Source organism: Eleginops maclovinus, chromosome 7, assembly GCF_036324505.1.
Source record: "Eleginops maclovinus isolate JMC-PN-2008 ecotype Puerto Natales chromosome 7, JC_Emac_rtc_rv5, whole genome shotgun sequence".
Taxonomy (NCBI): domain Eukaryota; kingdom Metazoa; phylum Chordata; class Actinopteri; order Perciformes; family Eleginopidae; genus Eleginops; species Eleginops maclovinus.
In genome coordinates this window covers 26,528,918-26,555,980 of record NC_086355.1, presented here as the reverse complement: position 1 = coordinate 26,555,980, position 27,063 = coordinate 26,528,918, and the positions used below count along the sequence as shown (strand labels likewise).

General features: G+C 47.8%; 2 protein-coding genes across 2 annotated transcripts in view; both read left to right on the top strand.

The window, feature by feature from the left end:
- ubxn4 (UBX domain protein 4) overlaps nucleotides 1-27,063 on the top strand; it is a 37,907-nt gene that overhangs the window by 10,116 nt on the left and 728 nt on the right. Inside the window, exons 8-12 of the mRNA XM_063887231.1 lie at nucleotides 18,414-18,578; nucleotides 19,754-19,881; nucleotides 20,344-20,446; nucleotides 22,881-23,012; nucleotides 23,184-23,389. Coding sequence (XP_063743301.1) covers nucleotides 18,414-18,578; nucleotides 19,754-19,881; nucleotides 20,344-20,446; nucleotides 22,881-23,012; nucleotides 23,184-23,389 — 734 coding nt within the window. The remainder of the gene's footprint in view (nucleotides 1-18,413; nucleotides 18,579-19,753; nucleotides 19,882-20,343; nucleotides 20,447-22,880; nucleotides 23,013-23,183; nucleotides 23,390-27,063) is intronic.
- On the top strand, nucleotides 13,000-17,968 carry LOC134866984 (uncharacterized). Its single transcript, XM_063887229.1, has 2 exons — nucleotides 13,000-15,348; nucleotides 15,707-17,968. Exons 1-2 carry the CDS (start codon nucleotides 14,952-14,954, stop codon nucleotides 17,815-17,817), a joined length of 2,508 nt encoding a protein of 835 aa, XP_063743299.1. The 5' UTR covers nucleotides 13,000-14,951; the 3' UTR covers nucleotides 17,818-17,968.

Sequence of the window (27,063 nt, the reverse complement as noted above, 5' to 3'; positions counted from 1 at the left end):
AGTGGGGCGGCGCACAGAGAAGAGGTGGGGAATAATATTTAAATGCCTCACGTCAGGGTTGTACACCTGGATGTCCTGACTTCAATTGACACCGACTCCTTTCTAATGGCCCTGCGTAGGTTTATAGCTAGAAGGGGAACACCCGCCGAGCTCTATTCAGACCAAGGCACCGACTTGAGAGAGCTGAGTGAGGCATTTGCAGCAATGTCCGCTGACCTTAAGCGACTCCTTGCCCCACAGAAAATCCGCTTCCGCTTCAATCCTCCGGCTGCCCTTCACTTCGGAGGTGTGTGGGAGCGGGAGATTCGATCAGTGAAGACTGCCCTGTACACCACAGTCGGTGCGCAGCCCCTGCAGGAGGAGGTCCTTCGCACCGTCCTCATTGAAGTGGAAGGGATCCTGAACTCCAAACCGCTGGGCTACGTTCCATCTGATGTCAGCGATCCAGACCCGGCCACACCCAACTGCCTGCTGATGGGGCGCCCTGATGGCTCTGTGCCTCAGGTCGTATACCCCAAGGAGGGGCTCCTCAGTCGCCGGAGGTGGAAGCATGCACAGGTGCTTGCTGATCACTTCAGGGCTCGTTTCATCCGACTGTACCTACCTGGGCTGCAGGCTCGAACGAAGTGGCAGTCCTCTCCGGCCAACCTCACAGAGGGCTCTGTGGCAATGATCGTGGACCCCCAGCTGCCTAGGGCCTTGTGGCCTACTGGGCGCATTGTCAAGGTTCACCCAAGTCCTGATGGTCACATCAGGTCAGCAGATGTGAAGGTAAAGGACAGAACGTACACCAGGCCGGTTGCCCGGTTGGTTATCCTGCCTGTTCTCCCGACCGAAGAGGACAGTCACCCCCCTTGAGTATTGTTTAGAGTAGTACAGTATTGCCTTTTGCGTGGTGCAAATGTACCATGTACATTCAGGGGCGGCTGTACAAAAGGCTCTAGGCACATATGTTGACTTCTCCGTTTCAGGTTATGGACTGTTACTTTGTTAGTTACCGGACCTACGTCACACTGAGCGCGACGCGCATTGTTTACGTATTATTCCGGCGCCCTCTGGTAGTAGCACATGTCTTCCCGTGTTGCTGTAAGAAACCCTGTTTGTTGAAGTGTGCTTCCATGCGAGAAAGACCACATGAACACACAAACATATTAACCCCCTGTAACTATACGTCTGTTGCCCATTGGTGGCTTGAATATACTGTAGCTTTCCTATGAATGAAGCCTTAGCTTGACGCTCGTAACAATTTCCCTCGTCGTAATCCACATCAAAAAATCCACAGGACAACTCGGTAAATTCAACCGTTTACTTCGATTCAAGAAAAAACAAGCACAGCAAATAATGTGTTTTTACAAAGTTATAAAGTTATTCCAAAGATCGAGAGAGAGTGAGAGAGGTCAAAAAACTGTGTGGCTCCACTCTTGCATTTCCTGACTGACCCCAGATTAACCCCGAAAACTCCTCCCATGAGTGTATAAAAATAAATAAATTAAAAGGCACAGTTACCAAGATGCCACAATCAAAGTACCCATTTCCAAATATTACAGAAGTAATATAAATGAGACATTATGCATGTAAATTATTCACACACCTTTGTAACATGAATAAGTAATTAAATTAACACATTACTGTAAATATGAACTGTAACAACTTAAACCTGTAAATATTCCTTCTTATTCCTTTTAACTCAATGACACATTTATTCATTACTGTCATTTTGAATATGAACTGAATTATTGAAGTCAAAACATCAACAAACTGCATTTAGGCTCCTACATATACATCAATACAAGTGGTTAAAACATCCTGTCGTTGTCTCATAGCCTCACAGTCCATGTAGCATCTGACATAATAACAGAACTCTGAGAGGCACACACACTGAGGAGGAAGATACCTCTGTGTGTCTAGTAACTAAAATACTACTTTTTTTGTAATCGTTTGACTTCCAAAATAACTAAAATCCGCAGTATTAATAATACATATTTCTTTAACCCCAATTCTGCTGCTTTGACTATACTGCTCAGATGCAAGAAATGACTTGCAAAAAAATGACAGGTGAAGTATTTCCCACAGTCTGTAATTGAACAAATTGAACAATAAACTGAAAACAGAAGGCACCTATAAAAAAAAAAAGGAAATGGTGCCTACTCCTGTTTTTCACCGATAGTCTCTTAATTACAAACACCCCTGAACAAGGGGGTTGACCATGTAACTCAGTGACAATAACCCGGACTGCACATAAAACCTGCACTTTTGCACTTTTTGCTTAGCAAGATGTTTCCCAAAGAATTTATTGTTTAAAGAACAACAACTTTGAGGTGTGTGCACGCCTGGATGCAGATATGAGGATGGTAGAGTGGTCAGTAGTTATCATTGCCTTACTGACTGAGTGTCTACATAACGTGTTGAGTGGACTTCTTCATCAATGTGGCTATGACCACTTTTGGCGCCACACGGAATGGCAGCCTGTTACAGCAGCTCTTACTCATCACTGAGTAGTTTCCTTATATTTTGGGCGGTGGTGGCAAAGTGGTTAGGGGCTTGGCGTGGAAACTGGAAGGTCACCAGTTCAACTACCGTGGTGTCCATGAGCAAGGCACCGTTCCCTACACTGCTCCCCGGGCGCCATACATATGGCAGCCCACTGCCCCTAACACTAGGATGGGTCAAATGCAGAACACACATTTCCCCATGGGGATTAATAAAAGTACATCTCTTTTTTTGTATATTTTTTTTTTACCTTATTTATGTTCTCTTTTTTTTTTTGCAAGAGCAAAAAAAATAGCATGGTGATGCTAACCGGCAATACATCCGTTTTTCCCCGCGAGCTGAGGTGAAAGAAAGTCCCCTGGCTGTGTGCCTAACTTTTTTTTTAGGTGCACAAGCAAAATATGTAGGTGCACCCAAATGTTTCAACGTGTCACCTTTAACGCCATAAGGTCACCTATTATTGCTGTGAATGATTTTTAGATAAGAATAAGGTGTAGAGAAATGCTTGTCTTTATTTGAAGCACAATTATTAATAAAAAGAAAAATAAAGTGTTTCACTGAGCTGAAATTTAACATTTCAAACTAAAACATTAAGCAAAATAAAACATTTCCAAATAAAAGTGCTTGAGCTTAAAGTGCTTCACTGAGCTGTGACCTAACATCATGTCTCAAAGTCTTATAGCAGCTCTCCACTTGCTGTCACATGCCCCTCAGATGGCCAACACCTGTAATTTGGCCTTATTGCCCTTTGGCCTTGGCTAAACCAGCTTCCCACACTCTCCCTAGCATCAAAATCTTCCAAGCTGGGCCCCTCCACACTGATTCTTATCAGGTCTTCCACTGTGTCTGTGTGAAGTGAAGCTCTAGCATCTGACTTGATTCTCTTCTGTGAAGAGAATCCTCTCTCACAAACAGCAGATGACACTGGGAGGACCAGCAGAATGTGGACAAGGTGCAGTATGTTCTGAAAAATATACAAAACACATTCTCATTGGGATGTACAAGCTGTCAAAGTTGTTTTTGATGTCAAAGTTGACATTGATATTGATGCAAAGATGTCATTAAAAAGAAAATGAGTAAAACCTTGTACTCTGAACAGTATGGCTCTCTGATTAATATCAGCTCCCAAAGGCTGAGGTAGGTCTTGTCCTTGAACATCCTGGCGATTAATAGCTTCAGGCCCACAAACTCTTTGTGATCAGGATCGCTCAGGTTGAAGGCAAGAGACGGAAGGGTTCGGGGTTGGGCAAAAATAATACCGTTTATTTCGTTACAAGCGTGCACACAAAAGACAGCTCCCGGACACTTCCAGGACGGGGTGTGTCGGCTTCCCAGGACCCAGCCTACTGTAAGACAGACCAGAACCAGGTTACCAACATGCTTTATATTAACTGCCTGATCACCTGATTCCGATCAGCTGTCTGGTCTCCGGCCGAGCCACTCTCCTCACCCAAGCAGCCGGCGCTCTAACCACACCCGGCTGCCACATACCCCCACCGCCCGACTCAGGCCGGGATCCCGCCGGCCGACAGCTGACTCCCCCCACCCCTCCGCCGAGCGGGAGAGGAAATCAGCCACGACCATCCGGTTACCCGGCCTGTGGATCACCTTGAAGTTAAACGGCTGTAACGCCAGATACCAACGAGTGATCTGGGCGTTTGCATCCTTCATGCGGTGGAGCCACTGGAGCGGGGCATGGTCTGAATAGAGGGTGAAAGGGCGCCCCAGGAGGTAGTAACGCAGGGCGCCGACCGCCCACCGTATGGCGAGGCACTCCTTTTCCACCGTACTGTAGTTCACCTCCCTCTGAGCCAGCTTACGGCTAATGTACAGTACGGGGCGGTCGACCCCCTCTACCTGCTGGGACAAAACGGCCCCCACCCCACTGTTCGAGGAGTCGGTCTGCAAAACAAAAGGTAGAGAGAAATTAGGGGTGAACAGAAGCGGCTTTCCACAGAGGGCTTTCTTAACCCTCTCAAACGCCAGCTGACATTGCTCCGTCCACTGGACCGGATCTGAAGCACCCTTTCGGGTCAGGTCGGTCAGAGGGCTGGTCAGCTCCGAAAAGGCGGGGATGAACCGCCTGTAGTAACCGGCCAGCCCCACGAACCTCCTGACCTCTTTTTTCGTCTTGGGCACCAGACAGGCAGAAATGGCGACAGTTTTCTCTATCTGTGGCCGCACCTGCCCGCCGCCCAAGTGGTACCCCAGATACCGTACCTCCCTCCGCCCAACCACACACTTCTTTGGGTTGGCCGTGAGCCCCGCCTGCCTCAGGGACTCGAGCACTGCCCCCACCTGCTGCATATGCTGCTCCCATGTCCCACTGTGGATGATGACATCATCCAAGTAAGCAGCAGCATAATGCAGAGTGGGGACGCAGCACTCGGTCCATGAGCCGTTGGAAGGTGGCTGGAGCCCCGACCAACCCGAAAGGAAGTGTGACAAATTGGTACAAACCGTACGGAGTGGAGAAGGCCGTTTTTTCCTTCGACTCTGGAGAAAGGGGAATCTGCCAGTAGCCCTTGGTTAAATCCAGTGTCGTATAAAAACAAGCAGTGCCTAGCCGATCCAGGAGTTCGTCGACCCGGGGCATTGGATAAGCATCGAATTTGGACACCTCGTTAACCCTGCGGTAGTCCACACAGAACCGGATTGACCCGTCAGGCTTATGTACCAGCACGACAGGGCAACACCAGTCACTGGTGGACTCTTCTATTACTCAACAAGCCGCTCTCGTCCGAGTTACTCCTGCATCCTGGGTTTTTCATCTGGAAGTGGTTCATCAACGCCAGAGCCTCCATGGCATCATTGATGGACTCCCACTCTAGCAGCCCTAAAGCACTGCAGTCCAAACGGGATGAGCCACTCAATCCTCTGAAGATAATGACTTTGACGGGATTCTTGACACCGAGCTCCTCACAAATAGTGTCTATCGGTGGTTTATGAGAGAGGTGCGCCCTGGCAGCGGGGAAAACACATCGGCAAACCGCCCTTGCAACGCGGCAACGTCTGCCATCTGACCGGGTGAGAGATGGTCACCACAACAGACCGGGGCTAATTCTGTGTTAATAATGACCTCCGGTCCCAACTCATCTCTCTCTATCACCGTGGTGGCCAGAGAAGCAGACGCCACTTCCCTCCATGTTTTAAGGAGGTTTACGTGGTAGATCTGTGTTGCTCCCCCCCTGTCAGAACGCACCAGCTCATAATCTACGTCCCCCACTCGTCGTGTGACCACGAAGGGCCCTTGCCACTTGGCGAGTAATTTGGAGCTAGAAGTCGGGAGTAACACAAGTACTTTATCTCCCGGTGAAAATTGTCTCAGTTTCGACCCTCTGTTGTAGAGGCGCTGCTGACGTTCCTGAGCCTGCAGCAAATTCTCCCGTGATAACTGCCCCAGTGAATGGAGTTTTGCTCGCAGGTCCATAACGTACTGAATTTCGTTTTTACTTGTGCTCGGACCCTCCTCCCAGTTTTCTTTAAATAGGTCCAAAACACCCCGTGGCTTCCTGCCAAACAGCAGTTCAAAGGGAGAAAATCCCGTGGAGGACTGAGGCACCTCCCGCACTGCAAACAACAGAGGGTCTAGCCATTTATCCCAATTACGGCTATCCTCGTGAACGAACTTACGAACCATGTTCTTTAGCGTTTTGTTAAACCGCTCCACCAGGCCATCGGTCTGTGGATGGTAAACGCTAGTCCGGATCGATCGGACGCCCAACAGTTCATACAGCTCGCGTAGTGTGCGTGACATAAATGACGTTGCCCTGGTCAGTCAGGATCTCTTTCGGGATCCCGACTCGGGAGATTATATGAAACAGTGCCTGTGCAACGCTCTTTGCAGAGATATTGCGCAACGGCACTGCCTCGGGATATCGTGTTGCATAATCCACTAGGACGAGTACAAAGCGATATCCCCGTGCACTCCGGTCTAATGGCCCGATGAGGTCCATACCAACTCTCTCAAAAGGCACCTCAATTAATGGGAGTGAGCGCAGAGGCGCTTTTGGGGTGGCCGGCGGATTAACCAGCTGACATTCGCTGCAGGATGCACACCACTGCTTCACATCCGCGCGAATGCCCGGCCAATAAAATCGGGCCATGATCCGGTGTAGTGTCTTATCGTACCCTAGGTGACCTGACATGGGGTTGTGATGAGCCGCCTGGAAAATCATTTCCCGACGGCTTTGTGGTACCAACAACTGGGTATTGATCTCGCCTGTCTGTGTGTCACGGCTCACACGATACAGCCTGTCCCTAATAACAACAAAATGTGGGTGTGTGAGTGCTGTGTTTGGGTGTAGCTGGGAGCCATCAATACTCACCACCTGATCGAAAGCGTGCTGAAGGGTCCCGTCCCTAGACTGTTCGAGGGGGAAATCCTCAACCGGGAACACTGGCGGGGGCAGAGGGGCCTCCCCGGCACCCTCCGGTGGTAGAGGGACCTCCCCGGCCCCCTCCGTGTCTGTTCCCCCTTCGTCGCCGTCAGCCGCTTCCGATTCGCCACTAAACACAGCACACCACTCACATTTCCCTGACTCCCGTGAACGCACCCCCATAGCCCCCGCTAGCTTAGCAAACCCCGGCCAATTTGTTCCCAAGATCAGAGGGTGCGTGAGGCGAGTACTAACTCCAGCCCTGACTCTATGCTTTTTACCCCTAAAAGATATTTCCAGAGTCACCTCCGGGTACTGGTGAATATCCCCATGCACACACCTCACCTTCACCCACGATGCTTCAACCAATGCCCCCGGCCGAACCAAGCGCTGATGGATCATCGTCTGATTACAGCCCGTGTCCATCAGAACCTGGTGGGTACCCCCCTGTATACATACCGGTATACGGTACGTCCCTTCTAAACCGGGGGAGGCAACTGGCGGTCCCGCAACCCGGACCAACTGTCCGACCTCCATCATGGGACACTCCCGCCGGAAGTGGCCGGGCTGCCTGCACCGCCAGCACTCCTGCCCTGGCGCCTGAGGAGCCCCCCGTGGTGCCGGACGACCAGAGGCGGAGGCTGGATCCTGGGGAGAGAGAGAGAGAGATGAGGTAGGGCTTAGGTGGGAAGGGGCCGGGTCGTGGGTTGAGGGGAAGGCGGTGCAGCGGCTGCTGTCGGGAACCTCCTCCTCGGGGCTGGAACGGGTCGGCCCGCGGGGACGACAGGTTGTCGGGGCTCCTCCTTCATGCTCCGCCGGGGAAGCGAAAGGTGGTCCTCCGCGAGGACGACGGCTGCCTCCAGGCTGGCAGGGCGGTGACACTGGACCCAATTCGCCGTTGACGATGGCAGCCCGGCGACAAACTGCTCCAGTGCCACCTGCTCCATGACGTCCTCGGCGGAGCGCATCCCCGGCTGAAGCCAGCGCCTCGCCGCATCGAGGAGCTGCTTCGCGTAGGAGAAGGGGCGGCCAGCGTCCTCGAAGGGAAGGGCCCTGAGCCGGCGGCGGTGTCCCTCTGGCGTGCTGCCGAGCCGGTCCAGGATGGCCCTCCGCAGCTGCTTGTACTCATGTCGATCGGACGCTGGCAGGCTGTGGGCGGCTAGCTGCGCTCCCCCGGCCAGCAGGGGAAGAAGCCGCACAGCCCACTCCTCCGGCCACCCGCACGCCGCCGCAGTGCCCTCAAATATGTCCAGATATGCCTCTGGGTCGTCGTCGGCTGACATCTTCTGGAGGGCAATCTCCTGCATGAGGGCGAGACGCTGGAGGGCCTGGCCCAGCGGGCTTTCTCCTTCCGTCATCTGAGGGTCCAGGGTTCAGGTCCCTGTTCGGGCGCCACTGTGATCAGGATCGCTCAGGTTGAAGGCAAGAGACGGAAGGGTTCGGGGTTGGGCAAAAATAATACTGTTTATTTCGTTACAAACGTGCACACAAAATACAGCTCCCCGGCACTTCCAGGACGGCAAGGCCAGGACGGGGTGTGTCGGCTTCCCAGGACCCAGCCTACTGTAAGACAGACCAGAACCAGGTTACCAACATGCTTTATATTAACTGCCTGATTACCTGATTCCGATCAGCTGTCTGGTCTCCGGCCGAGCCACTCCCCTCACCCCAGCAGCCGGTGCTCTAACCACACCCGGCTGCCACACTCTTCTTTTGCCAACTCAGTGTTAACACCATTTCTGAAATTGACATGGAATAAACAGCCAATCAGTGTTTAAATGAACATGATTGCTACCAGCACTACTACATACTATTGTGTAGTGGTCCACTATGCTAACTTGTGAGGACAGGAGAGGAGTGATCCAAGAGGAATGCTAGGTCCTCAGCACCACAGTCCACTGAGTCCTCTTGGTCTTCTGGCCAGCTATCATGATTGAAGATGTTGCAGCATTTGACAGCCTTGGTTGTGGCAGATTCTGTAGCATCCTCTCCTATTGGAAGGATAAAGACATCTTAATGAAATGATTACCATCATTCCTGATCTATCAACGTGTTCATAAGACAGAGAACACTTGCCTAGGAGGCTACAGAATCTTGCTTTCAGATGTTTGACAGTAGATTTGATTGTTGCCTCCATTTCTCTTTGTAGTTTAGTGATAGCACCACCATCCTCTGCCAGCTTATAGACTTCCCCTTTGAGTGTAACTGTCTGTGTGGGACATAAGCATAAACACAAATTGTGAGTTAGATATTATAAATATATTTACATGTATATTTTCCTATATCAGAAACAAAACCACAAATGTACCTGGAATTTGTAGAGTGGCATTTCACTCTGCTCATCCTGCTGCCTCTGCAGCCGAAGGTCCGCCATGAACTGTGACAGTCTGCACCCAGGCTTAGGTCTTGCAGCCATCACCTCTGTGGTCACCAGCAGATTTTCAAGAGCACAAACTGCCTGTTTAGACATATCAAGCACTTTTATAAATACAGATGAAGCTAATAACAAACATAAATAAAATAAATCCCATTTCACCTTCCTTACCTGAGGTAGGATGGTCTCATTTTTCTGAAGTAGGAGACTAAACTTGGTTATTCCAGCAAAAACATCAGCCAGAAAGTGACAAAAAGCCACAAAAGTGCCATCTTCCATTGATTTCTTGGCCTGTATCATACAACCACAGCAACTATTCATATAGCCTTCAACATGAATAAACAAATTCTGGGCAGGGAAAATGACTATAGTTAAAATGGCACTAATTTAGTAAATACCCCGTGGAAATCCACTGACCTTTCTGGCTCTGCCTGCAATATCTGCATTGGCAGAAGACCCTGCCAAATGGTCCATATGACAGTAGACTGCAGTGAGGAATGTCTCCAGGGCCCAGTTCTGAGGAATGTCTCCAGGGCCCTGGAGACATGTGGAAGCCATCGTGTTCCTTTAACCCCATTTTATTGGGCTATTACCCCAATGAATTGGACACATGCCGTATCATTGCTATACGTCGGGTTGACGTTTAATCCATTTTTCTTCATGAGAATAATTTCTGATTTAAATTTGGTGAACGGCAACTCCTCTTTGGCAATGTTGTATGTGACATTACATTTGATTATCATTTCTGATTCCTCGGAGGACCTGGTTATTACTGCCTGCCGCTGAAATGCAGCTGGGAGAGGGGCCACTTTCTCTACACACTTATCACGGCATATAGTATGTTTTTTAGACATGTGTTTTTTCGATACGAAACGTTGTTGACCCGCTTACGAATGCACTATTACCGGCCATATTCTGACCGCACTCCTGACAGTAAACGCAGTGCATTGCGTTCCGTCCTTTGTCGTACCATTGTTTTAGCCGTCCTTTCTGAAAGAATACATTTTGGGCTTTTTAATTTGAGTCTCGGGGCCGGGCTCTATCTCAGACTCGGTTGTCTCCTCTGGTACCGAGTCTGATGCTATCGCCGAAGGACCAGGGCTTGGCATCCGACCAGGGACCGACGGCTCCGTGTCTTGGCTGGATGGACTTTCAGTAGTGGAGATGGATGGAATGACAGTAGTAGGACTTGTTGTAGGCTTAGTTTTCTTAAGGAAAAAACGTTCAATGTTTCTACCTCTCTTCATTTTCCCTTGTTCTGTCGGGTTTATTTTCTTTTTCCGTTTCGGTTAGGCTACTCTGGCACTCAGGTCGCTTGCAATTTTTAAACACACACAATTTAAAGCAGTGACAGGACCACAGCCAATCAGAGGCAAAGACCCGTCCGAGCTCTGTCTCTTATTGGTTTAGACCACGATATGATCCTACGTTGAGTGTGAGTTCGGTCACAGAGAGATCATGCGCTTGGGAAAGAAAATGAGCTTTCTACCCGGGCAGCATCAGGTGCACCAGTGCGACCTAGAAAAATTATTAGTGGTTTGTGAACTATAGATGGTTTAACCCTGGGCACATTAATATTAAAGAACAGGTCTACAACAGAGACATTGAGTTGTTAGCAGTTAGCATGCGGCCACACTATTTGCCCCGGGAATTCTCACATGTTATCGCGATAGCGGCATATATTCCCCCCTCTGCTAATTCTGAAGAGGCATGTCATATTATCAGCTCTACTGTAAGCAGACTGCAAACACAGCGCCCAACTCCCCTCATCCTGATCTCTGGGGACTGCAATCATGCCTCTCTCTCAAAAACTCTGCCCACATTCAAACAATATATCACCTGCACCACCAGAGACAATAAAACACTGGACTTACTGTACACCAACACCAAGGAGGCGTACAGCTCATCACCCCTTCCTCCCCTGGGCAGATCTGACCACAACCTGGTCCACCTCCTGCCTGTGTATCAATCTCTGGTCTACAGACAGCCCACACGCAGCGTAAAGAAGTGGTCTGAGGCTTCTGAAGAGGCCCTTAAAGACTGTTTCAAAACTACTGCGTGGGATATGCTCACTGACTCTCACGAGGAGGATATTGACAGCCTTTCTGACTGCATAACGGACTATATCAACTTCTGTGAGGAAAACGTCATACCCACCAGGACTGTATGGAGTTTTCCAAACAACAAACCCGGGATTACCCCTGAGATAAAGGCTCTCCCGAAGGACAAAAAGAGGGCCTTTTGATCAGGCAACAGAGAGGAGCTGAAGGTGGTACAGAGGTGAAACTGAGGTGGAAAATCAGAGAGGGCAAAAACAGCTACAGGAAGAGGATGGAGGCTGAACAGCTGCAACAGAGGAACGTCAGCTGAGTCTGGAGAGGCCTAAAAATAATCTCTGGCTACAAAGGGCCAGACTCTCAGGTCTGGCCCTTTGACCATCAGTGGACAAACGACTTGAACATTTTGTGTGGTACCTGTGCCAAAAACCCCTCACCCCAAGGACTTCAACAGTTACCGGCCGGTGGCGCTAACATCGCAGCTGATGAAGATCCTGGAGAGGCTGGTCCTTGAACACCTCCGGCCTCTTGTGAGACCATCAATGGACCCGCTGCTGTTCGCCTACCAGCCTGTCATCGGGGTGGATGATCCGATCATCTGCCTGTTGCAGATGTCCCTCTCCCACTTGAAGAAGGCTGGGGGCACTGTGAGGATCATGTTCTTTGATTTCTCCAGTGCCTTCAACACCATCCAGCCCCTGCTCTGGGGAGACAAGCTGCAGCACTCGGGGATGGATCACCACCTCACCTCCTTGATCCTGGACTACCTCACCAACCGTCCACAGTACATGAGGACCAGGGAGTGTCAATCAGACACCATCATCAGCAGTACGGGGGCCCCCAAGGGGACGGTGCTGGCAAAGTTTCTCTTCACCCTCTACATTGCAGACTTCACCCACAACACGCCGACCTGTCACCTGCAAAAGTTCTCTGACGACTCCGCCATAGTCGACCTCATCTCCAACAGGGGAGAAAAAGACAGGGAGTAAAGAGAACTGAAGCAGGACTTCATCCTCTGGTGCCGGAGGAACCACCTCCAGCTCAACACAGGGAAAACCAAGGAGCTGGTGGTGGATTTCAGACGGCGCCCCCCCCCACACCAGTGAACATCCAGGGTGTGGACATAGAGATTGTGAAATCCTACAAGTACCTGGATGTTCATCTGAACAATAAACTGGACTGGTCCGACAACTCTGCTGCTCTCTACAAGAAGGGATAGAGCAGACTCTTTCTACTGGGGAGACTGAGGTCTTTTGGGGTGCAGGGAGGACTCCTTCAGACCTTCTTTGACTCTGTGGTGGCATCAGCCATTTTCTATGGTGTGGCCTGCTGGGGCTGCAGCATCTCGGCTGCTGACAGGAAGCGACTGAACAGACTAATAAAGAAGGCCAGCTCTGTCCTGGGGAGTCCTCTGGACACTGTGGGGGTAGTGGGAGACAGGAGAATGACAGCCAAGCTGTCGTCCCTGCTGGACAATGTGTCCCACCCCCTCTAGGACAACCTGTCCGCACTGTGCAGCTCCTTCAGTTTCAGCTGCACCCGCGGTGTCTCACGGAGAGATATTCAGGTCTTTCCATCCTGCAGCGGTCAGACTGTACAACCATCAGGTAGACCTCCACGGGTAACAACACAGACTATAACACCCCACACCATGTGCAATATAATGTGCAATATATATATATATATATATATATATATATATATATATATATATGTATGTATATATACAGTTAATTAACTGTGCAATATTTACCTGGCTTCTCTACCTCAGAACGGTTTGTGAGGTCTATTTTTAGGTCTCTGTAAAATTGTGTAATTTCTGTATATATTTTTTGTATCTTTTTGAAACATTAAGCTGTCTGTGGCTCTTTCTTTGCTGTAACAACTGAAAATGTCCCCTCTGTGGGATGAGTAAAGCAGAGCTGCCAACATACACGATTTTGGCGTAGCAGATACGATTTCCAGGCCCTAATTACGCCGCTACGCTTGATTTGAATATCCTACGCATTACCCAACAAATCGAAAAATGAATCGTGTAGCTGGCAGCCTCGTGCCTGTGTTGACATCCAACCAGCCCTAAAGCTCACATATAAGCCGTTTTATGATTCGTCCCTTGCGTTGACAAAGAGCCAATAGGATCGGCTGTACTTCTTTTTTGTAATACCCTCACTACTGTTACCAGGATGCTATGCTGTTTTGGCTCCCGCTGTTGATGAAGAATTCTATTCATGTAGACCAGTGCCGTGCGGTGAAAAATATGTGAAGTCAATAGAGTTTATTAAAACATAATTCAATTGGCAGCTTGCACATTGACTACTGGTTGTTTTTCATATTTTATCTCAGCATTCTTCACACACACCTATGATAGGTACAACGAGTTGGCAGTTGGTAGCTAGAGAACTCGTGTTAATAACTGGTAGGCTAATATATTATTTCATGCGAAGATGCACAGGCACCCTGAGGATTTTTACCTTTACCCATTGAAATACAATGAGTTAAATCGGGGAAACTATAACATCAGCTCGATAACTAGCTATCATTACATGCGAATTGAACGCTTCCATTTAAATCGTTTAGGTTATTTAAGTCTCTTGAGCTAGCTAGCATAGCAACTAGATAACTATAGCAACCAAAAAACACAACTTTAGCTGCACAGTTTAATTTCTCAAACTCAGCTCACCAATACATTAAAAAAAAAGATCGTTGGGTTCAAAGTGATCACAACGACGTTGTATGATGTTAAATGGATGACAGACATTAAACAATCCCCTCGGAAACACTCGGATATCAATGTAATCTTGGCTAATAATTAAACGTACTGGTGGCTTTCCATTCGTCTGCATTTGCATTGTTGTATTTTGTGGCAGATTCATCGGGGTAAATCATTATGGTTACATACTGTTACATATATATATCGGGGTAAAATCCATCAAGCATCTTTGTAACACAGCAGGGAGGCATTATACAGGAGGGAATATTTCCTCACTTGCATCTTTGTTACAGAGCAGGGAGGCATTATACAGGAGGTGCTAATTTCTCACTAGCTCCGCTTTGTGAGGGATTGCTCAATCTGACGTGAGGCGCCGCTCTTTGCCTTACCCCGCTTGTCTCCTCTGCTCAGGTCACGAGCAAATTCAGCTATTTTGGTTATAAAATTATTTAAGATCATTGGAATCATACAAAAATTACATTTATAGCACAGATAAGTAGAACATTGTGGAGATCGTAATGAAACGCAGGAGACGTTCATTACAGTTCAGCACACGAATGCGTGTCTCGTTAATCACAGTCAAAGTTAACAAAACAAGATGGCGCTGTCCTGTAAACCAACAAGCATGGGGCTCCACGTCATCGTAAACACAGATTAATTAAAGGGACCACGATCCCTTTTTACAGTTGTACTTTCAAGCATAAACCAACGGTCATACTTACAGGCATGAAACAACAGTGTGTAGAACCACACTTTAGAAGGAGGTGAATTATGTGTATTACAGTCACTACAACATATTAATATCTGGGTTTTTTTCATTATATAATTTAACATATGTGTTGTGTTTTTATTATCTTAATTTCTAATGGACCAATGATAATTCGTGAATACACTATGCCCGCGAAATCGCGGAGCAAGCTGTCAGTTGAAGTCTATCAAAAATGGATGGTGAACGTACTTGTCCTCCGCTGAAAAAGCGGCGAATTTCTGAACAGCGCTTCAAGCTAGAATATAACGCAGAATGGCCGACCATCACCCGGTCGAAGCTGGACGACTTCCACGCTTACTGTATGTTGTGTAAGACAGATTTTAGCGTGAGGCATGGGGGCCGACACGACGTTGAAAAGCACATCAGGACTGCTAAACACACGTCATACAAGGCGGCAGTGGAAGCTACAAGGCCCATCGCGGGCTTCTTTACGGTTGACAGTGACACCAGTGTCATAAATGCCGAAGTGCTCGCTGTGGACTTTCTGGTGGAACACAACATCCCGATCGCGGTGGCCGACCACATCGGGCCACTGGTGAAAAAGATGTTTCCGGACTCGAAAATCGCTGGTAAGGCTCAAATGACAAATAGCCTCAATTCATCTCAAGCATTCATAGGCATAGATTTATATCTGTATACTGTCACAATACACTCTACAATCTGTACAGACTATATAAAACAGTTACAGTACTGCCCTGGTTGATAATCTGATTTAAATCTTGCAAATTAATCATTGCTAATTTATAGCCTACTGATACTGTATCATTCTAATAAACATTTTTCATTTTATGTAAAGGTGAAAAAAAAATAGCCTAGGCCAACTTACTCTACAGAGGATTAATATCATGATTGTAATTCTGCAATTCTGTGTAATCTAGAGTATAATCATGATAATACAATGCAATATTTTTGTGATTGCAATTGCAGGAAAGTATGGGTCTGGTCGCACAAAGAGCAGCGCCATTGTTGGAGCTCTTGCCAAGGAGGATGCGTCTGTGATCACGGAGGCAATGAGGACAGCTCCATACTCCCTAGCCACGGATGGGAGCACTGACTATGGAGACTGTAAGCTGTATCCTCTTGTTGTGAAGTACTTTGATCGAGGACTTGGGCGTGTTCTGACAGTACTCCTATCTTTGCCAGAGTGTCATGAGGCATCTACTGGGCAGAACATATTCAAACTCATTGACAATGAACTTGAGAAACGTAGCATATCCTGGGACAACTGCATGAGTTTTGGGGCAGATAATGCCATGGTGATGCAGGGACTCAAAGCTGGCACGGCAGGCTACATCAACAAAAAAAACAGTGCAGTATATGTGCTGGGATGCCCGTGCCATCTAATTCATCTAGCTGCAGAAAAAGCTGCTGCTCAGCTTCCAGTGTCCATTGAAGAGCTGCTGGTGGACATATACTTCTACCTAGACAAATCCAGCAAGAGGAAACAGGGACTGAAGAAATTTCAGGATCTGTGTGGAGTGGAAATGAGAAAGATTGTTAAACATGTAAGTACGAGGTGGCTCTCTTTAGATAAATGCATCGCCAGGTTGTTGCAGCAGTGGCCTGCATTGCTGCAATACTTTGAGTCAGAACAGTCTGGGCACAGCAGCAAGGACAAGACCACGCAGAGCAGCAGCAAGGACAAGACCACGCAGAGCAGCAGCAAGGACAAGACCACGCAGAGCAGCAGCAAGGACAAGTCCACCCACAGTGTTAGCAAGGACACATCAACCCACAGTAGCAGCAGCAAGGACAATTCTCAGTTTGATTTGGCAGGCTATCTCTTTCGCCAACAAAACCTAGCCAAATTCTGTCAGGGAAAGAAAACACCAGCAGCTGCAACCACACAGCCCAAGACTGCAACGGCAAAGCCCAACACATCTAGCGCTGCACCCACTCGGCCCAAGACATCTAGCACTGCACCCACTCGGCCCAAGACATCTAGCACTGCACCCACTCAGCCCAAGACATCTAGCACTGCACACACTCAGCCCAAGACATCTACCACTACACCCACTCAGCCCAAAACATCTAGCACTGCACCCACTCAGCCCAAGACATCTAGCACTGCACCCACTCAGCCCAATACATCTAGCACTGGAACCACTCAGCCCAAGACAGGGGCACAACAGAGAGTGCAGAGGGCATGTCAACATCTGCAGGACCCAACATTCCATCTTTACTGCTACTTTCTAAGTGCGGTCCTGCCGATATTTGATGAGGCCAACACTCTGCTGCAGCTAGACAAACCCTGCATACAAATACTACACAGGACTTTGACCACACAGCTGAAGAATCTCTTGAACCGATTTGTGAAGCCTCAGGTGATCAATGCAGCTGCTAAGGTTCACCAGGTACCATTCAGGGAACCAAGCAACCAGAAGAGCAATGAGACCTTGTTCATTGGGCAAAACACCAGAGACTTCATAAGAGATCACCCTGAGCTTGAGGAGCTGCAGCTTGCCCAGGTCTTCAGCGCTGTGCGGGCATTCTACATGAAGGCTGTTGAGTACATGGTGAAGAAGTTTCCCTATGATGACCCAGTGATAAGGAATGCTTCTGTGGCTGACATGTCTGCACGGGACAGCGCAGACTTCAATTCTGTGAGGTACTTCACAGGCAGATTCCCCTGCTTGAAGATGAGTGCTGAGGAGATGGACAAGCTTGAGGGTCAATTCATGACCTACCAAACCGATGCTCTGCCAGAAAGCATCACCAGCTGTGACAGACCAGACACACAGTGGCACCTGATGAGTCAGCTGAAGGATGGAAATGGCCATCTCAAGTACCCTTTACTCTGCAAGGTAATGCTGGCTATCCTCTGCATCTTCCATTCCAATGCAGACTGCGAACGCATCTTCAGTCTTGTCACAAAAAACAGAACGGAGTTCAGACCTAGTATGGGAATGGAGACCCTGAGTAACCTCATTACCCACAAACAATTCATGGTGGCAAAGGGGTCTGTCTGCTACAAGCAGGCGTACTCCAAGACAACTCTTGCCAAGGCCAAGTCAGCAACCTATGACCATCTAAAGTGAGAGGTTGATGAGATGGTCATGTCACAGCCAAAGGTTCCCTTGAGTTGAACTCTGTTCTAAAAAAAGGCTGTGTAAAGGTTTTTCATGTGTTATTGTTCAGTATTGTTTCATGATGAATTCTGTTCGGTTAATAAAAATATTTTTTTGTGTATGTTGGTGTTTAATTCTGTGCAACAGTACAGGGAAAAGGAGAAATTATACACGAAAAACATGTCCTAATATGACCTAGATTGCATCTCAGAGCATGTAAAGTCTCTGGCTTCTGATAAGATAAGATAACTTTTATTAATCCTGTAAGGGAATTGCACATGTTATAGCAGCAGGGTGATAGGAAAAGGAATAGGGAACTATATATACATACAATTTACAGTAAAATAATAACAGTTGAATACAAAAGATAAATAGAAATAAGTAAAGTAAAAATGAAATAAGGGGGCATTCAGGGGGCTTCGGCGGACCTCGGACCCCCGGCTTTGAAAAAAAATTTGCCTCGCTCCGCTCGGCTTGCTACTATTTTCTAAAACACAATGTTGGCAGCTCTGGTAAAGGGATTCTGATTCTGATTCTAACCTACTTTTGTGTTGCCTGGGATTCAGAATGAGATTAAGAAGGAAATGGAGCGGCGGAAGATGGGGAAAGATGTGCTGGACTTAAAGAGGCAACAGGAAGATGAGAAGACCAAGCAACTCCTGAAGGAGAGGAACAGGGAAAAGGCTGAGGAGAAGGCAGCCAGGGAGCGAGTCAAACAGCAGATTGCCTTGGTAAGCATATCTTTCCTTCCATCACAGTTTGCAGGATTAAATTGAAAATGACATTCTAAGGTCAGAGAGGACAGTAATGGAAGCCAACACGGCACACATGTATGTAAAATCAGACTCAGCAGGCATTTAGTGATACTGTTTTTTATTTACCTGAGTTTAAATGACCACTTCGCTATTATTGACTGTTTTGAAGAGCAGCACACTGCTTCATGGCAGGGTAACAGGGTGCTGCGCCCTCTTGCTTTCGGTGTGCACCCTCAAACCAAAATGCATATTTTCCCCTCAAATGTTAAAGTGATGCCAGAAAACAATATGCCTCTTCATCTAAAACTGTATAATTACTCCAAAAATATGAAAATCGTGTCGAATAGAGCGTTCACACGATAGAGACAGCTTTGTTTTTAGAGCTCCGACACCGGGTTGTTGTTTGCATCCGCGGCGCCATCTTGATTACCGCCGTCACGTCACCCCTGAGCGTCATAGGTTTTCCTGTTTGTTTGTCTTTTTATTATGGCAGGTATCGGGTGTATTCAATACAAGGGCTACACAGGTTGCCATGTCAGAGTATCACAAATAAGATAATAAAGAGAAATACGGCTGTAAAATATGCCAGTAGAAAACAGCTTACTCCACAATATGACACAAACAAACAAACAAACAGTGAAAATAGTCAGACAAGCATGGGTTCAGGTTCAGGTTATTTATTTGTATCCATAGGCAGATTTGGCTTGCAGGTGAAAGACAAGGGATCCATTATGAAACACATTCCAAAACAACATAGACAACACACACATCTGCTAAAAGTACCCTCTGCTCCATCACATCTAAAAACTATTAAACAATTCTGGGGATGGGGGATATGCATCAGCTACTTATGTGACAGTCAGACCAAGAGTTACTCCGTCCGCTGCCGTGTTAGTAAACCGGAGGCTAAACACCGTTGGATTTGTTTTCAACATAACATTTCTGTGTTTTTAAGCCTAATGATAATCAATACATCAAACAAATAAATCAGATCACCGACCCATTACCAAAAAAGCACGGTTGGCACATAAAAAGATGCGCAAACTAGATCAACGTGTTTGGCAGATTCTTTTCTCTCACATAATAATATTTTATTGTTGGAAACAATGCATACATACGGTTACAGTCCAGCTGTGTCCCCTCTGCTGCAGGACCGAGCTGACAGAGCAGCCCGCTATGCCAGATCCCAGGTGGAGGAGAAGAGTGCCAAGCAGAACCTCCTGCAGGCCCAGCAGGCAGAGCAAGAGGCCAGGAAGGAGGCCTCCGTCAGGGAGAGGAGGTAAAGAGATGGAGACAGAGGGATACACACACACACACACACACACACACACACACACACACACACACACACACACACACACACACACACACACACACACACACACACACACACACTTTAAACCTTGTCACAACACAAATCACTCCAGAACAATTTATCATCCTGAAGTGGCTATATCAACATAACACTAACTCAACTACTTAAACACACCAACTGAAAACAAGTTTTTTATCCTCAGTTTTGTTTCTGTACATTGGGCATATCTGTCTTTGCGCACGAACCGGTGGCTGTTTATACATATTTTGGTTGAAATCTGAATTGGCAGAAACACCCCAAAATACATTTTCTTTTCTCCACCACTGGGTACTGCTTCACCCGGCGGCAGTTGTGTAATAGAATATATGTGGCATACATATATACATGCATATTTAAAAGGTTGTGTGTGTGGGTGTGTTCGTTCAGTACCAGAGCGAGGATCCAGTTCCGGCTCCCAGACGGCTCGTCCCTCAGCAGCCAATTCCCCTCCCAGAGCAGACTGCAGGAGGGCATGCTCTTTGTGGCTCAGGTCTGTCTGTTGCAGCTCTTTAGTTTTTTGCTTTCTTAGACACAATGATTTGTGGTGGTTCCTGTATAAGCAAGTCCAATTATTAATGATTATTCATATTAATATGTATAAAATCATAAATAGGGTCGATAATAACAGGCACTTCAGCTGAGAAGGTGCAATAGCTAAACAATACATAAAAATGGCTATCGAAGGAATGATTAATTAAGAGAATTATGATATTTAATATAATTTGTACTTATAGGAAAGAATATAACTTGGTTTACACTGAGCAGGGGGGAGGTTCCTTCTTTGCATGTTCCATAGCAGTTACAATCAGGTGATGATGTTTTTCAATTAAATTGCACTAACAGATAACCAGCTATAGTTGAATGTCAGAATACAGTTTCAAACAACCAGTTTTCTACCCAGGATTAGGTCGACTAGCATATTATAGCTACTCGAGAAGCAAGGTGATGGAGCAATGTTGAAGTTATACCATTAATCCCTGACAACCCGTTACTATGTCTGTTTACACATCCCACAGTCACATCTTAACAATGATAGCACTTTGAATACAAACCGTGTGAAACGTAAATAAACCTGGATACAATGATTTGCAAAACATTTTTGACCTCTATTCAATTTGAATATAATACATTTGAATATAGGTCGAACAACTGAGCCTTTCGTGGATGCTCCTTTAATACCCAATCATGACACTCGCCTGTTTCCAGTTAACCTGTTCACCTGGGGGTGTAATTCCATGTAGAACCGCCACTGATTCCAGTGTCTGTTGAATTCCAACACAGAGAAATGCTTTCAGTAGTTTATAGAATACAATCATTTACCTCAAAGACATACCTATAATAGTAAAACCAGAGAAACTGATAATGCTGCAGTGGTCTCTTCATTTTTTCTGGAGCTGTATCTTGTCTTTGTAGGGTATTCAGTTGAATATACAGTGGGGAGAACAAGTATTTGATACACTGCAGATTTTGCAGGTTTTCCCACTTACAAATCACGCAGAGGTCTGTATTTTTCATCATAGGTACTCTTCAACTGTGAGAGACGGAATCTAAAACAAAAATCCAGAAAATCTCATTGTATGGTTTTTAAATAATTCATTTGCATTTTATTGCATGACATAATTATTTGATCACCTACCAACCAGTAAGAATTCCGGCTCTAACAGACCTGTTAGTTTTTCTTTAAGAAGCCCTCCTGTTCTCCACTCATTACTTGTATTAACTGCACCTGTTTGAACTTGTTACCTGTATAAAAGACATCTGTCCACACACTCAATCAAACAGACTCCAACCTCTCCACATTGGCCAAGACCAGAGAGCTGTGTAAGGACAACAGGGATAAAAATGTAGACCTGCACAAGGCTGGGATGGGCTACAGGACAATAGGCAAGCAGCTTGGTGAGAAGGCAACAACTGTTGGTGCATTTATTAGAAAATGGAAGAAGTTCAAGATGACAGTCAATCTCCCTCGGTCTGGGGCTCCATGCAAGATCTCACCTCATGGGGCATCAATGATCATGAGGAAAGTGAGGGATCAGCCCAGAACTACAAGGCAGGACCTGGTCAATGACCTGAAGAGAGCTGGGACCACAGTCTCAAAGAAAACCATTAGTAACACACTACGCCGTCATGGATTAAAATCCTGCAGCGCACGCAAGGTCCCCCTGCTTAAGCCAGCGCATGTCCTGGCCCGTCTGAAGTTTGCCAATGACTATCTGGATGATCCAGAGGAGGAATGGGAGAAGGTAATGTGGTCTGATGAGACAAAAATAGAGCTTTTTGGTCTAAACTACACTCGCCGTGTTTGGAGGAAGAACAAGGATGAGTACAACCCCAAGAACACCATCCCAACCGTGAAGCATGGAGGTGGAAACATCATTCTTTGGGGATGCTTTTCTGCAAAGGGGACAGGACGACTGCACCCTGTTGAGGGGAGGATGAATGGGGCCATGTATCGCGAGATGTTGGCCAACAACCTCTTTCCCTCAGTAAGAGCATTGAAGATGGCTCGTGGCTGGGCCTTCCAGCATGACAACGACCCAAAACCCAAAGGTTTCTGTACCAAATATTAAGATCTGTTTTTCTGATGTATTAAATACTTATGTCACGCAGTAAAATGCTAATTAATTTTTAAAAAATCATAAAATGTGATTTTCTGGATTTTTGTTTCAGATTCCGTCACTCACAGTTGAAGAGTAGCTATGATAAAAAAAATACAGACCTCTGCATGCTTTGTAAGTGGGAAAACCTGCAAAATCGGCAGTGTATCAAATACTTGTTCTCCCCACTGTAGGTCGAAAAGGCTTTGCAAATCATGGTATTCTGTATTTATTTACGTTTTACACAACGTCCAAACTTTATTGGAATTAGGCTTTGTACTTTCATGCAAAATCACTGTGAAATATTCAGTGCTATTCCTGTCTCAGAAAGTGGGAAACCATTACGGCAACTTCTCGCTGGCAACCATGTTCCCTCGGCGGGAGTTCACCAGCGAAGACCTGAACAAGACCTTTCTAGAGCTGGAGCTGACCCCAAGTGCTTCCATCGTGCTTCTGCCAGTGAGTAGGCTCAGTGATGATCACAACAGTCTCTTTGATTTTGCACTACTTTTAAAGGCATGATTCAACATTTGGGAAATTATCTGGTGTAGGTATCAGTGTCTCAGGGTGTGAAGTGCAGAGTTGGGTTATCTCAGCCTCTGTTGAACCTGTTTGAACTTTATGTTGCAGCACTCCAGCAGGCCTGCTAACACGGTGGTGCAGTCCTCAGGGGGGGATGTCTGGGCCATCCTGGGCACAATCCTATACCCACTGCTTGCCGTTTGGAGATTCCTCAGCTCCTTCCTGTTTGCAACCCCGCCACCTCCAGCAGCAACACAGAGAGGCCCCGGCCCCCAGCCCAACTCTTACACCACCGCTACACCAGCCTCTGACAGGTGAGGCCAGTCAGAAATGACTGCATCATTTCACACAGAGATATAACTATATGTACAAGCCCCACTTCTCTGCAGCCGGAGGAGCATGTTCTGGTGTAAATTCCCGCAAAACACCCTGCTCACTGAGACACAACCATAGACCCAAAACCAATGTTTTGTCAAACTCAACTTAAAAGTATTATAACAAGTGCTCAGAGCTGTTACTACTGCAAGCAGCAAATTCAACTGGCAAATTCTTTATTTTTACTCACTAGGTAATACCATAACAAAAACATACTCTATTTAAAACGTAACATCCATCCATTCATCTCCATCTGTGTTCTCCCGCTTATCTGGGTTATCAGGGTTGCTGAGATAACAGCTCCAACAATGAGCCCAAAACTTTCCTTTCCTTGGCCACATCCACCAGCTCTGACTGGGGGATTCCAAGGCGCTCCCAGGCCAGTGAAGAGATATAACCCCTCCACCTGGTCCTAGGTCTACCCCTTGGTCTCTTCCCAGCTGGACGTGCCTGGAACACCTCCCTAGGGAGGCGCCCAGGTGGCATCCTTACTAGGTGCCCGAACCACCTCAACTGACTCCTTTCAACACGAAGGAGCAGCGGTTCTACTCCGAGTTCCTCCCAGATGACTGAACTTCTCACTTTATCCCTAAGGGAGATGCCAGTCACCCTGCGGAGAAATCCCATTTCGGCCGCTTGTATCCGCAATCTCGTTCTTTCGGTCATGACCCATCCTTCATGACCATAGGTAAGGGTAGGAACAAAAATGGCCTGGTAGACAGAGAGTTTTGCCTTCTGGCTCAACTCTCTTTTCGTCACAACGGTGCAGTAAAGTGACTGCAGTACCGCTCCCGCTGCTCCGGCAAGACAACAAGACCCAGAGATACTTGAACTCCTTCACTTGGGGTAAGGCCTCATTCCCTACTGGGAGTGGACAGTCCATCGGTTTTCTGCTAAGAACCATGGCCTCAGATTTGGAGGTGCTGATCCTCATTCCAGCCGCTTCACACTCGGTCGCGAACCGATCCAGCGAGTGCTGAAGGTCACAGACCGATGAAGCCATTAAGACCACATCATCTGCAAAAAGCAGTGGTGCAATCCTTAGCCCATCGAACTGCAAACCCCTTCCCCAAAGACTACTCTTCGAAATCCTGTCCATGAATATCACAAACAGGATTGGTGACAAAGCGCAACCCTGGTGGAGGCCAACCTTCAACGGAAATCGGTCCGACGTGCTACCGAGGACCCGGACACGGCTCTTGCTTTGAGAGTACAGATATGGGATGGCCCTGAGTAGAGACCCCCTAACCCCATACTCCTGCAGCACCTCCCACAGTGTCTCCTAGGGAACCCGGTCTTACGCCTTCTCCAAATCTACAAAGCACATGCAGATGGGATGAGCGTACTCCCAGGCCCCCTCCAGGATCCCTGCGACAGTCAAAAGCTGGTTGGTCGTTCCACGACCAGAACGGAATCCGCATTGTTCCTCCTCAATCTCAGGTTCGACAATCGGCCGCACCCTCCTTTCCAGCACCTGAGAGTAAACTTTCCCAGGGGGGCCGAGTAATGTGATGCCTCTGTAATTGGCACACACCCTCTGATCCCCCTTTTTAAAAAGGGAAACCACCACCCCGGTCTGCCGCTCCTTTGGTACTGTTTCCGACTTCCACGCAATGTTGATGAGACGTGTCAACCATGACAGTCCTTCAACACCCAAAGCCTTCAGCATTTGTGGGCGGATCTCATCCACCCCCAGGGCTTTGCCACTGTGGAGCTGTTTGACTACCTCATTGACTTCCCCCCATGAGATTGGAGTTGATCCCCCTTCATACTCCAGCTCCGCCTCTAACATAGAGAGCGGAGTTGTCGGGTTCAGGAGTTCCTCAAAGTGTTCCTTCCACCGCCCTAACACTATCAGTTGAGGTCAACAGCGTCCCATCCTTACTGTACACAGCTTGGATGGTTCCCTGCTTCCCCCTCCTGAGGTGTCGGACGGTTTTCCAGAACAACTTTGGTGCCGACCGAAAGTCCTTCTCCATGGCTTCTCCGAACTTCTCCCACACCCGCTGCTTTGCATCGGCCACAGCTGAGGCTGCTGCCCTTCGGGCCTGTCGATACCTTGCAACTGCTTCAGCAGTACCCAGGGATAACATATCCTGGAAAGCCTCCTTCTTCAGTCGGACGGCTTCCCTGACCACCGGTGTCCCCCAGGAGGTTCGAGGGTTACCGCCCCTTGAGGCAACTAAGACCTCTATTGCGCGGCAATAGAGGCTTTGAACACTGCCTCCACAGGGATGCCTGAAAAGCTCAGCTGGAGGTGTGAGTTGAAGGCCTCCTGGACTTGGGATTCCTCCAGACGTTCCCAGTTCACCCGCACTACACGTTGGGGCTTACCAGGTCTGTCCATAGGCTTCCCCTGCCACTCAACCCAACTCACCACCAGATGGTGATCAGTTGACAATTCCGCCCCTCTGTTCACCCGAGTGTCCAAAACATGCGGCCTCAGGTCCGATGATACGATAATAAAACCGATCATGGACCTTCTGCCTAGGGGGCTTTGGTACCACGTATACTTTTGAGCATCCTTTTGTTCGGACATGGTGTTTGTTATGGCCAATCCATGACTAGCACAGAAGTCCAGTAACAAACAACCACTCTGGTTCAGATCAGGGGGGCCATTCCTCACAATCACGCCCCTCCAAGTGCCTCCATCATTGCCCACGTGTGCGTTGAAGTCTCCCAGCAAAACTAAGGAGTCCCCTTCAGCAGCCCCATAAAGGACTCTTTTCAGGGTCTCCAAGAAGGCCGAATACTCTGAACTGCTCTTTGGTGCATAAGCACACACAACAGTCAGAGTTCCCCCCCCCCCCCCATAATCAGCAGGCGTAAGGAGGCAACCCTCTCGTCCACTGGGGTAAACTCCAATAAAGCAGCACTCAACCAGGGGCTTAATGAGTATCCCCACACCCGCTCGGCCCCTCAAACCTTGGGCAACTCCGGAGAAGAATAGAGTCCAACCCCTATCAAGAAGTAAGCTTCCAGAGCCAACACTTTGCGTAGAGGTGAGCCCCACCAGATCCAACTAGTAACGCTCCACCTCCCACACAAGCTCAGACTCCCCCCCCCCCCCCCCCAGAGAGGTGACATTCCACGTCCCCAAAGCCAGCTTCTGCTGACCAGGCTCTGGTCCGTCGAGACAGCGCACCCGACCCCATGGGTAGGTGGTGGGCACGCGGGATGGGGAAGCGGAACTTGCCCATGTTGCTTTTGCCTGCCGACGAGTCCTCCTTCTGGGCCTGTCTCCAGAAGGGGACCCCGGGCTTCCTCCGGACCGGGTATCCTCGCTTTTCTGTTTGTTTTTCATGAGGTCTTTTGAACCAATCTTAGTCTGGCCCCTTAACTGATACCAATTTGCCACGGGAGACCCTACCAGAAACACAAGGTTCCAGACAACACAACACAGCCCCCAGGTTCATTGTTGCACACCACGATAAGGTGCTGGTTCTCAGAAAGGGTAAAACGTCACATATACAACAAAAACAGCTCGAATTTTCGTACATACGTAGGAGGTTAGGAGGTCATTTCAGGAAGTACCTTTTACAGTATTAGCTGATAAATCAGGCCCAAGAAAAATTCAAGAAAGACGCCAGACTTTAAAGAACCGGTCAGATTT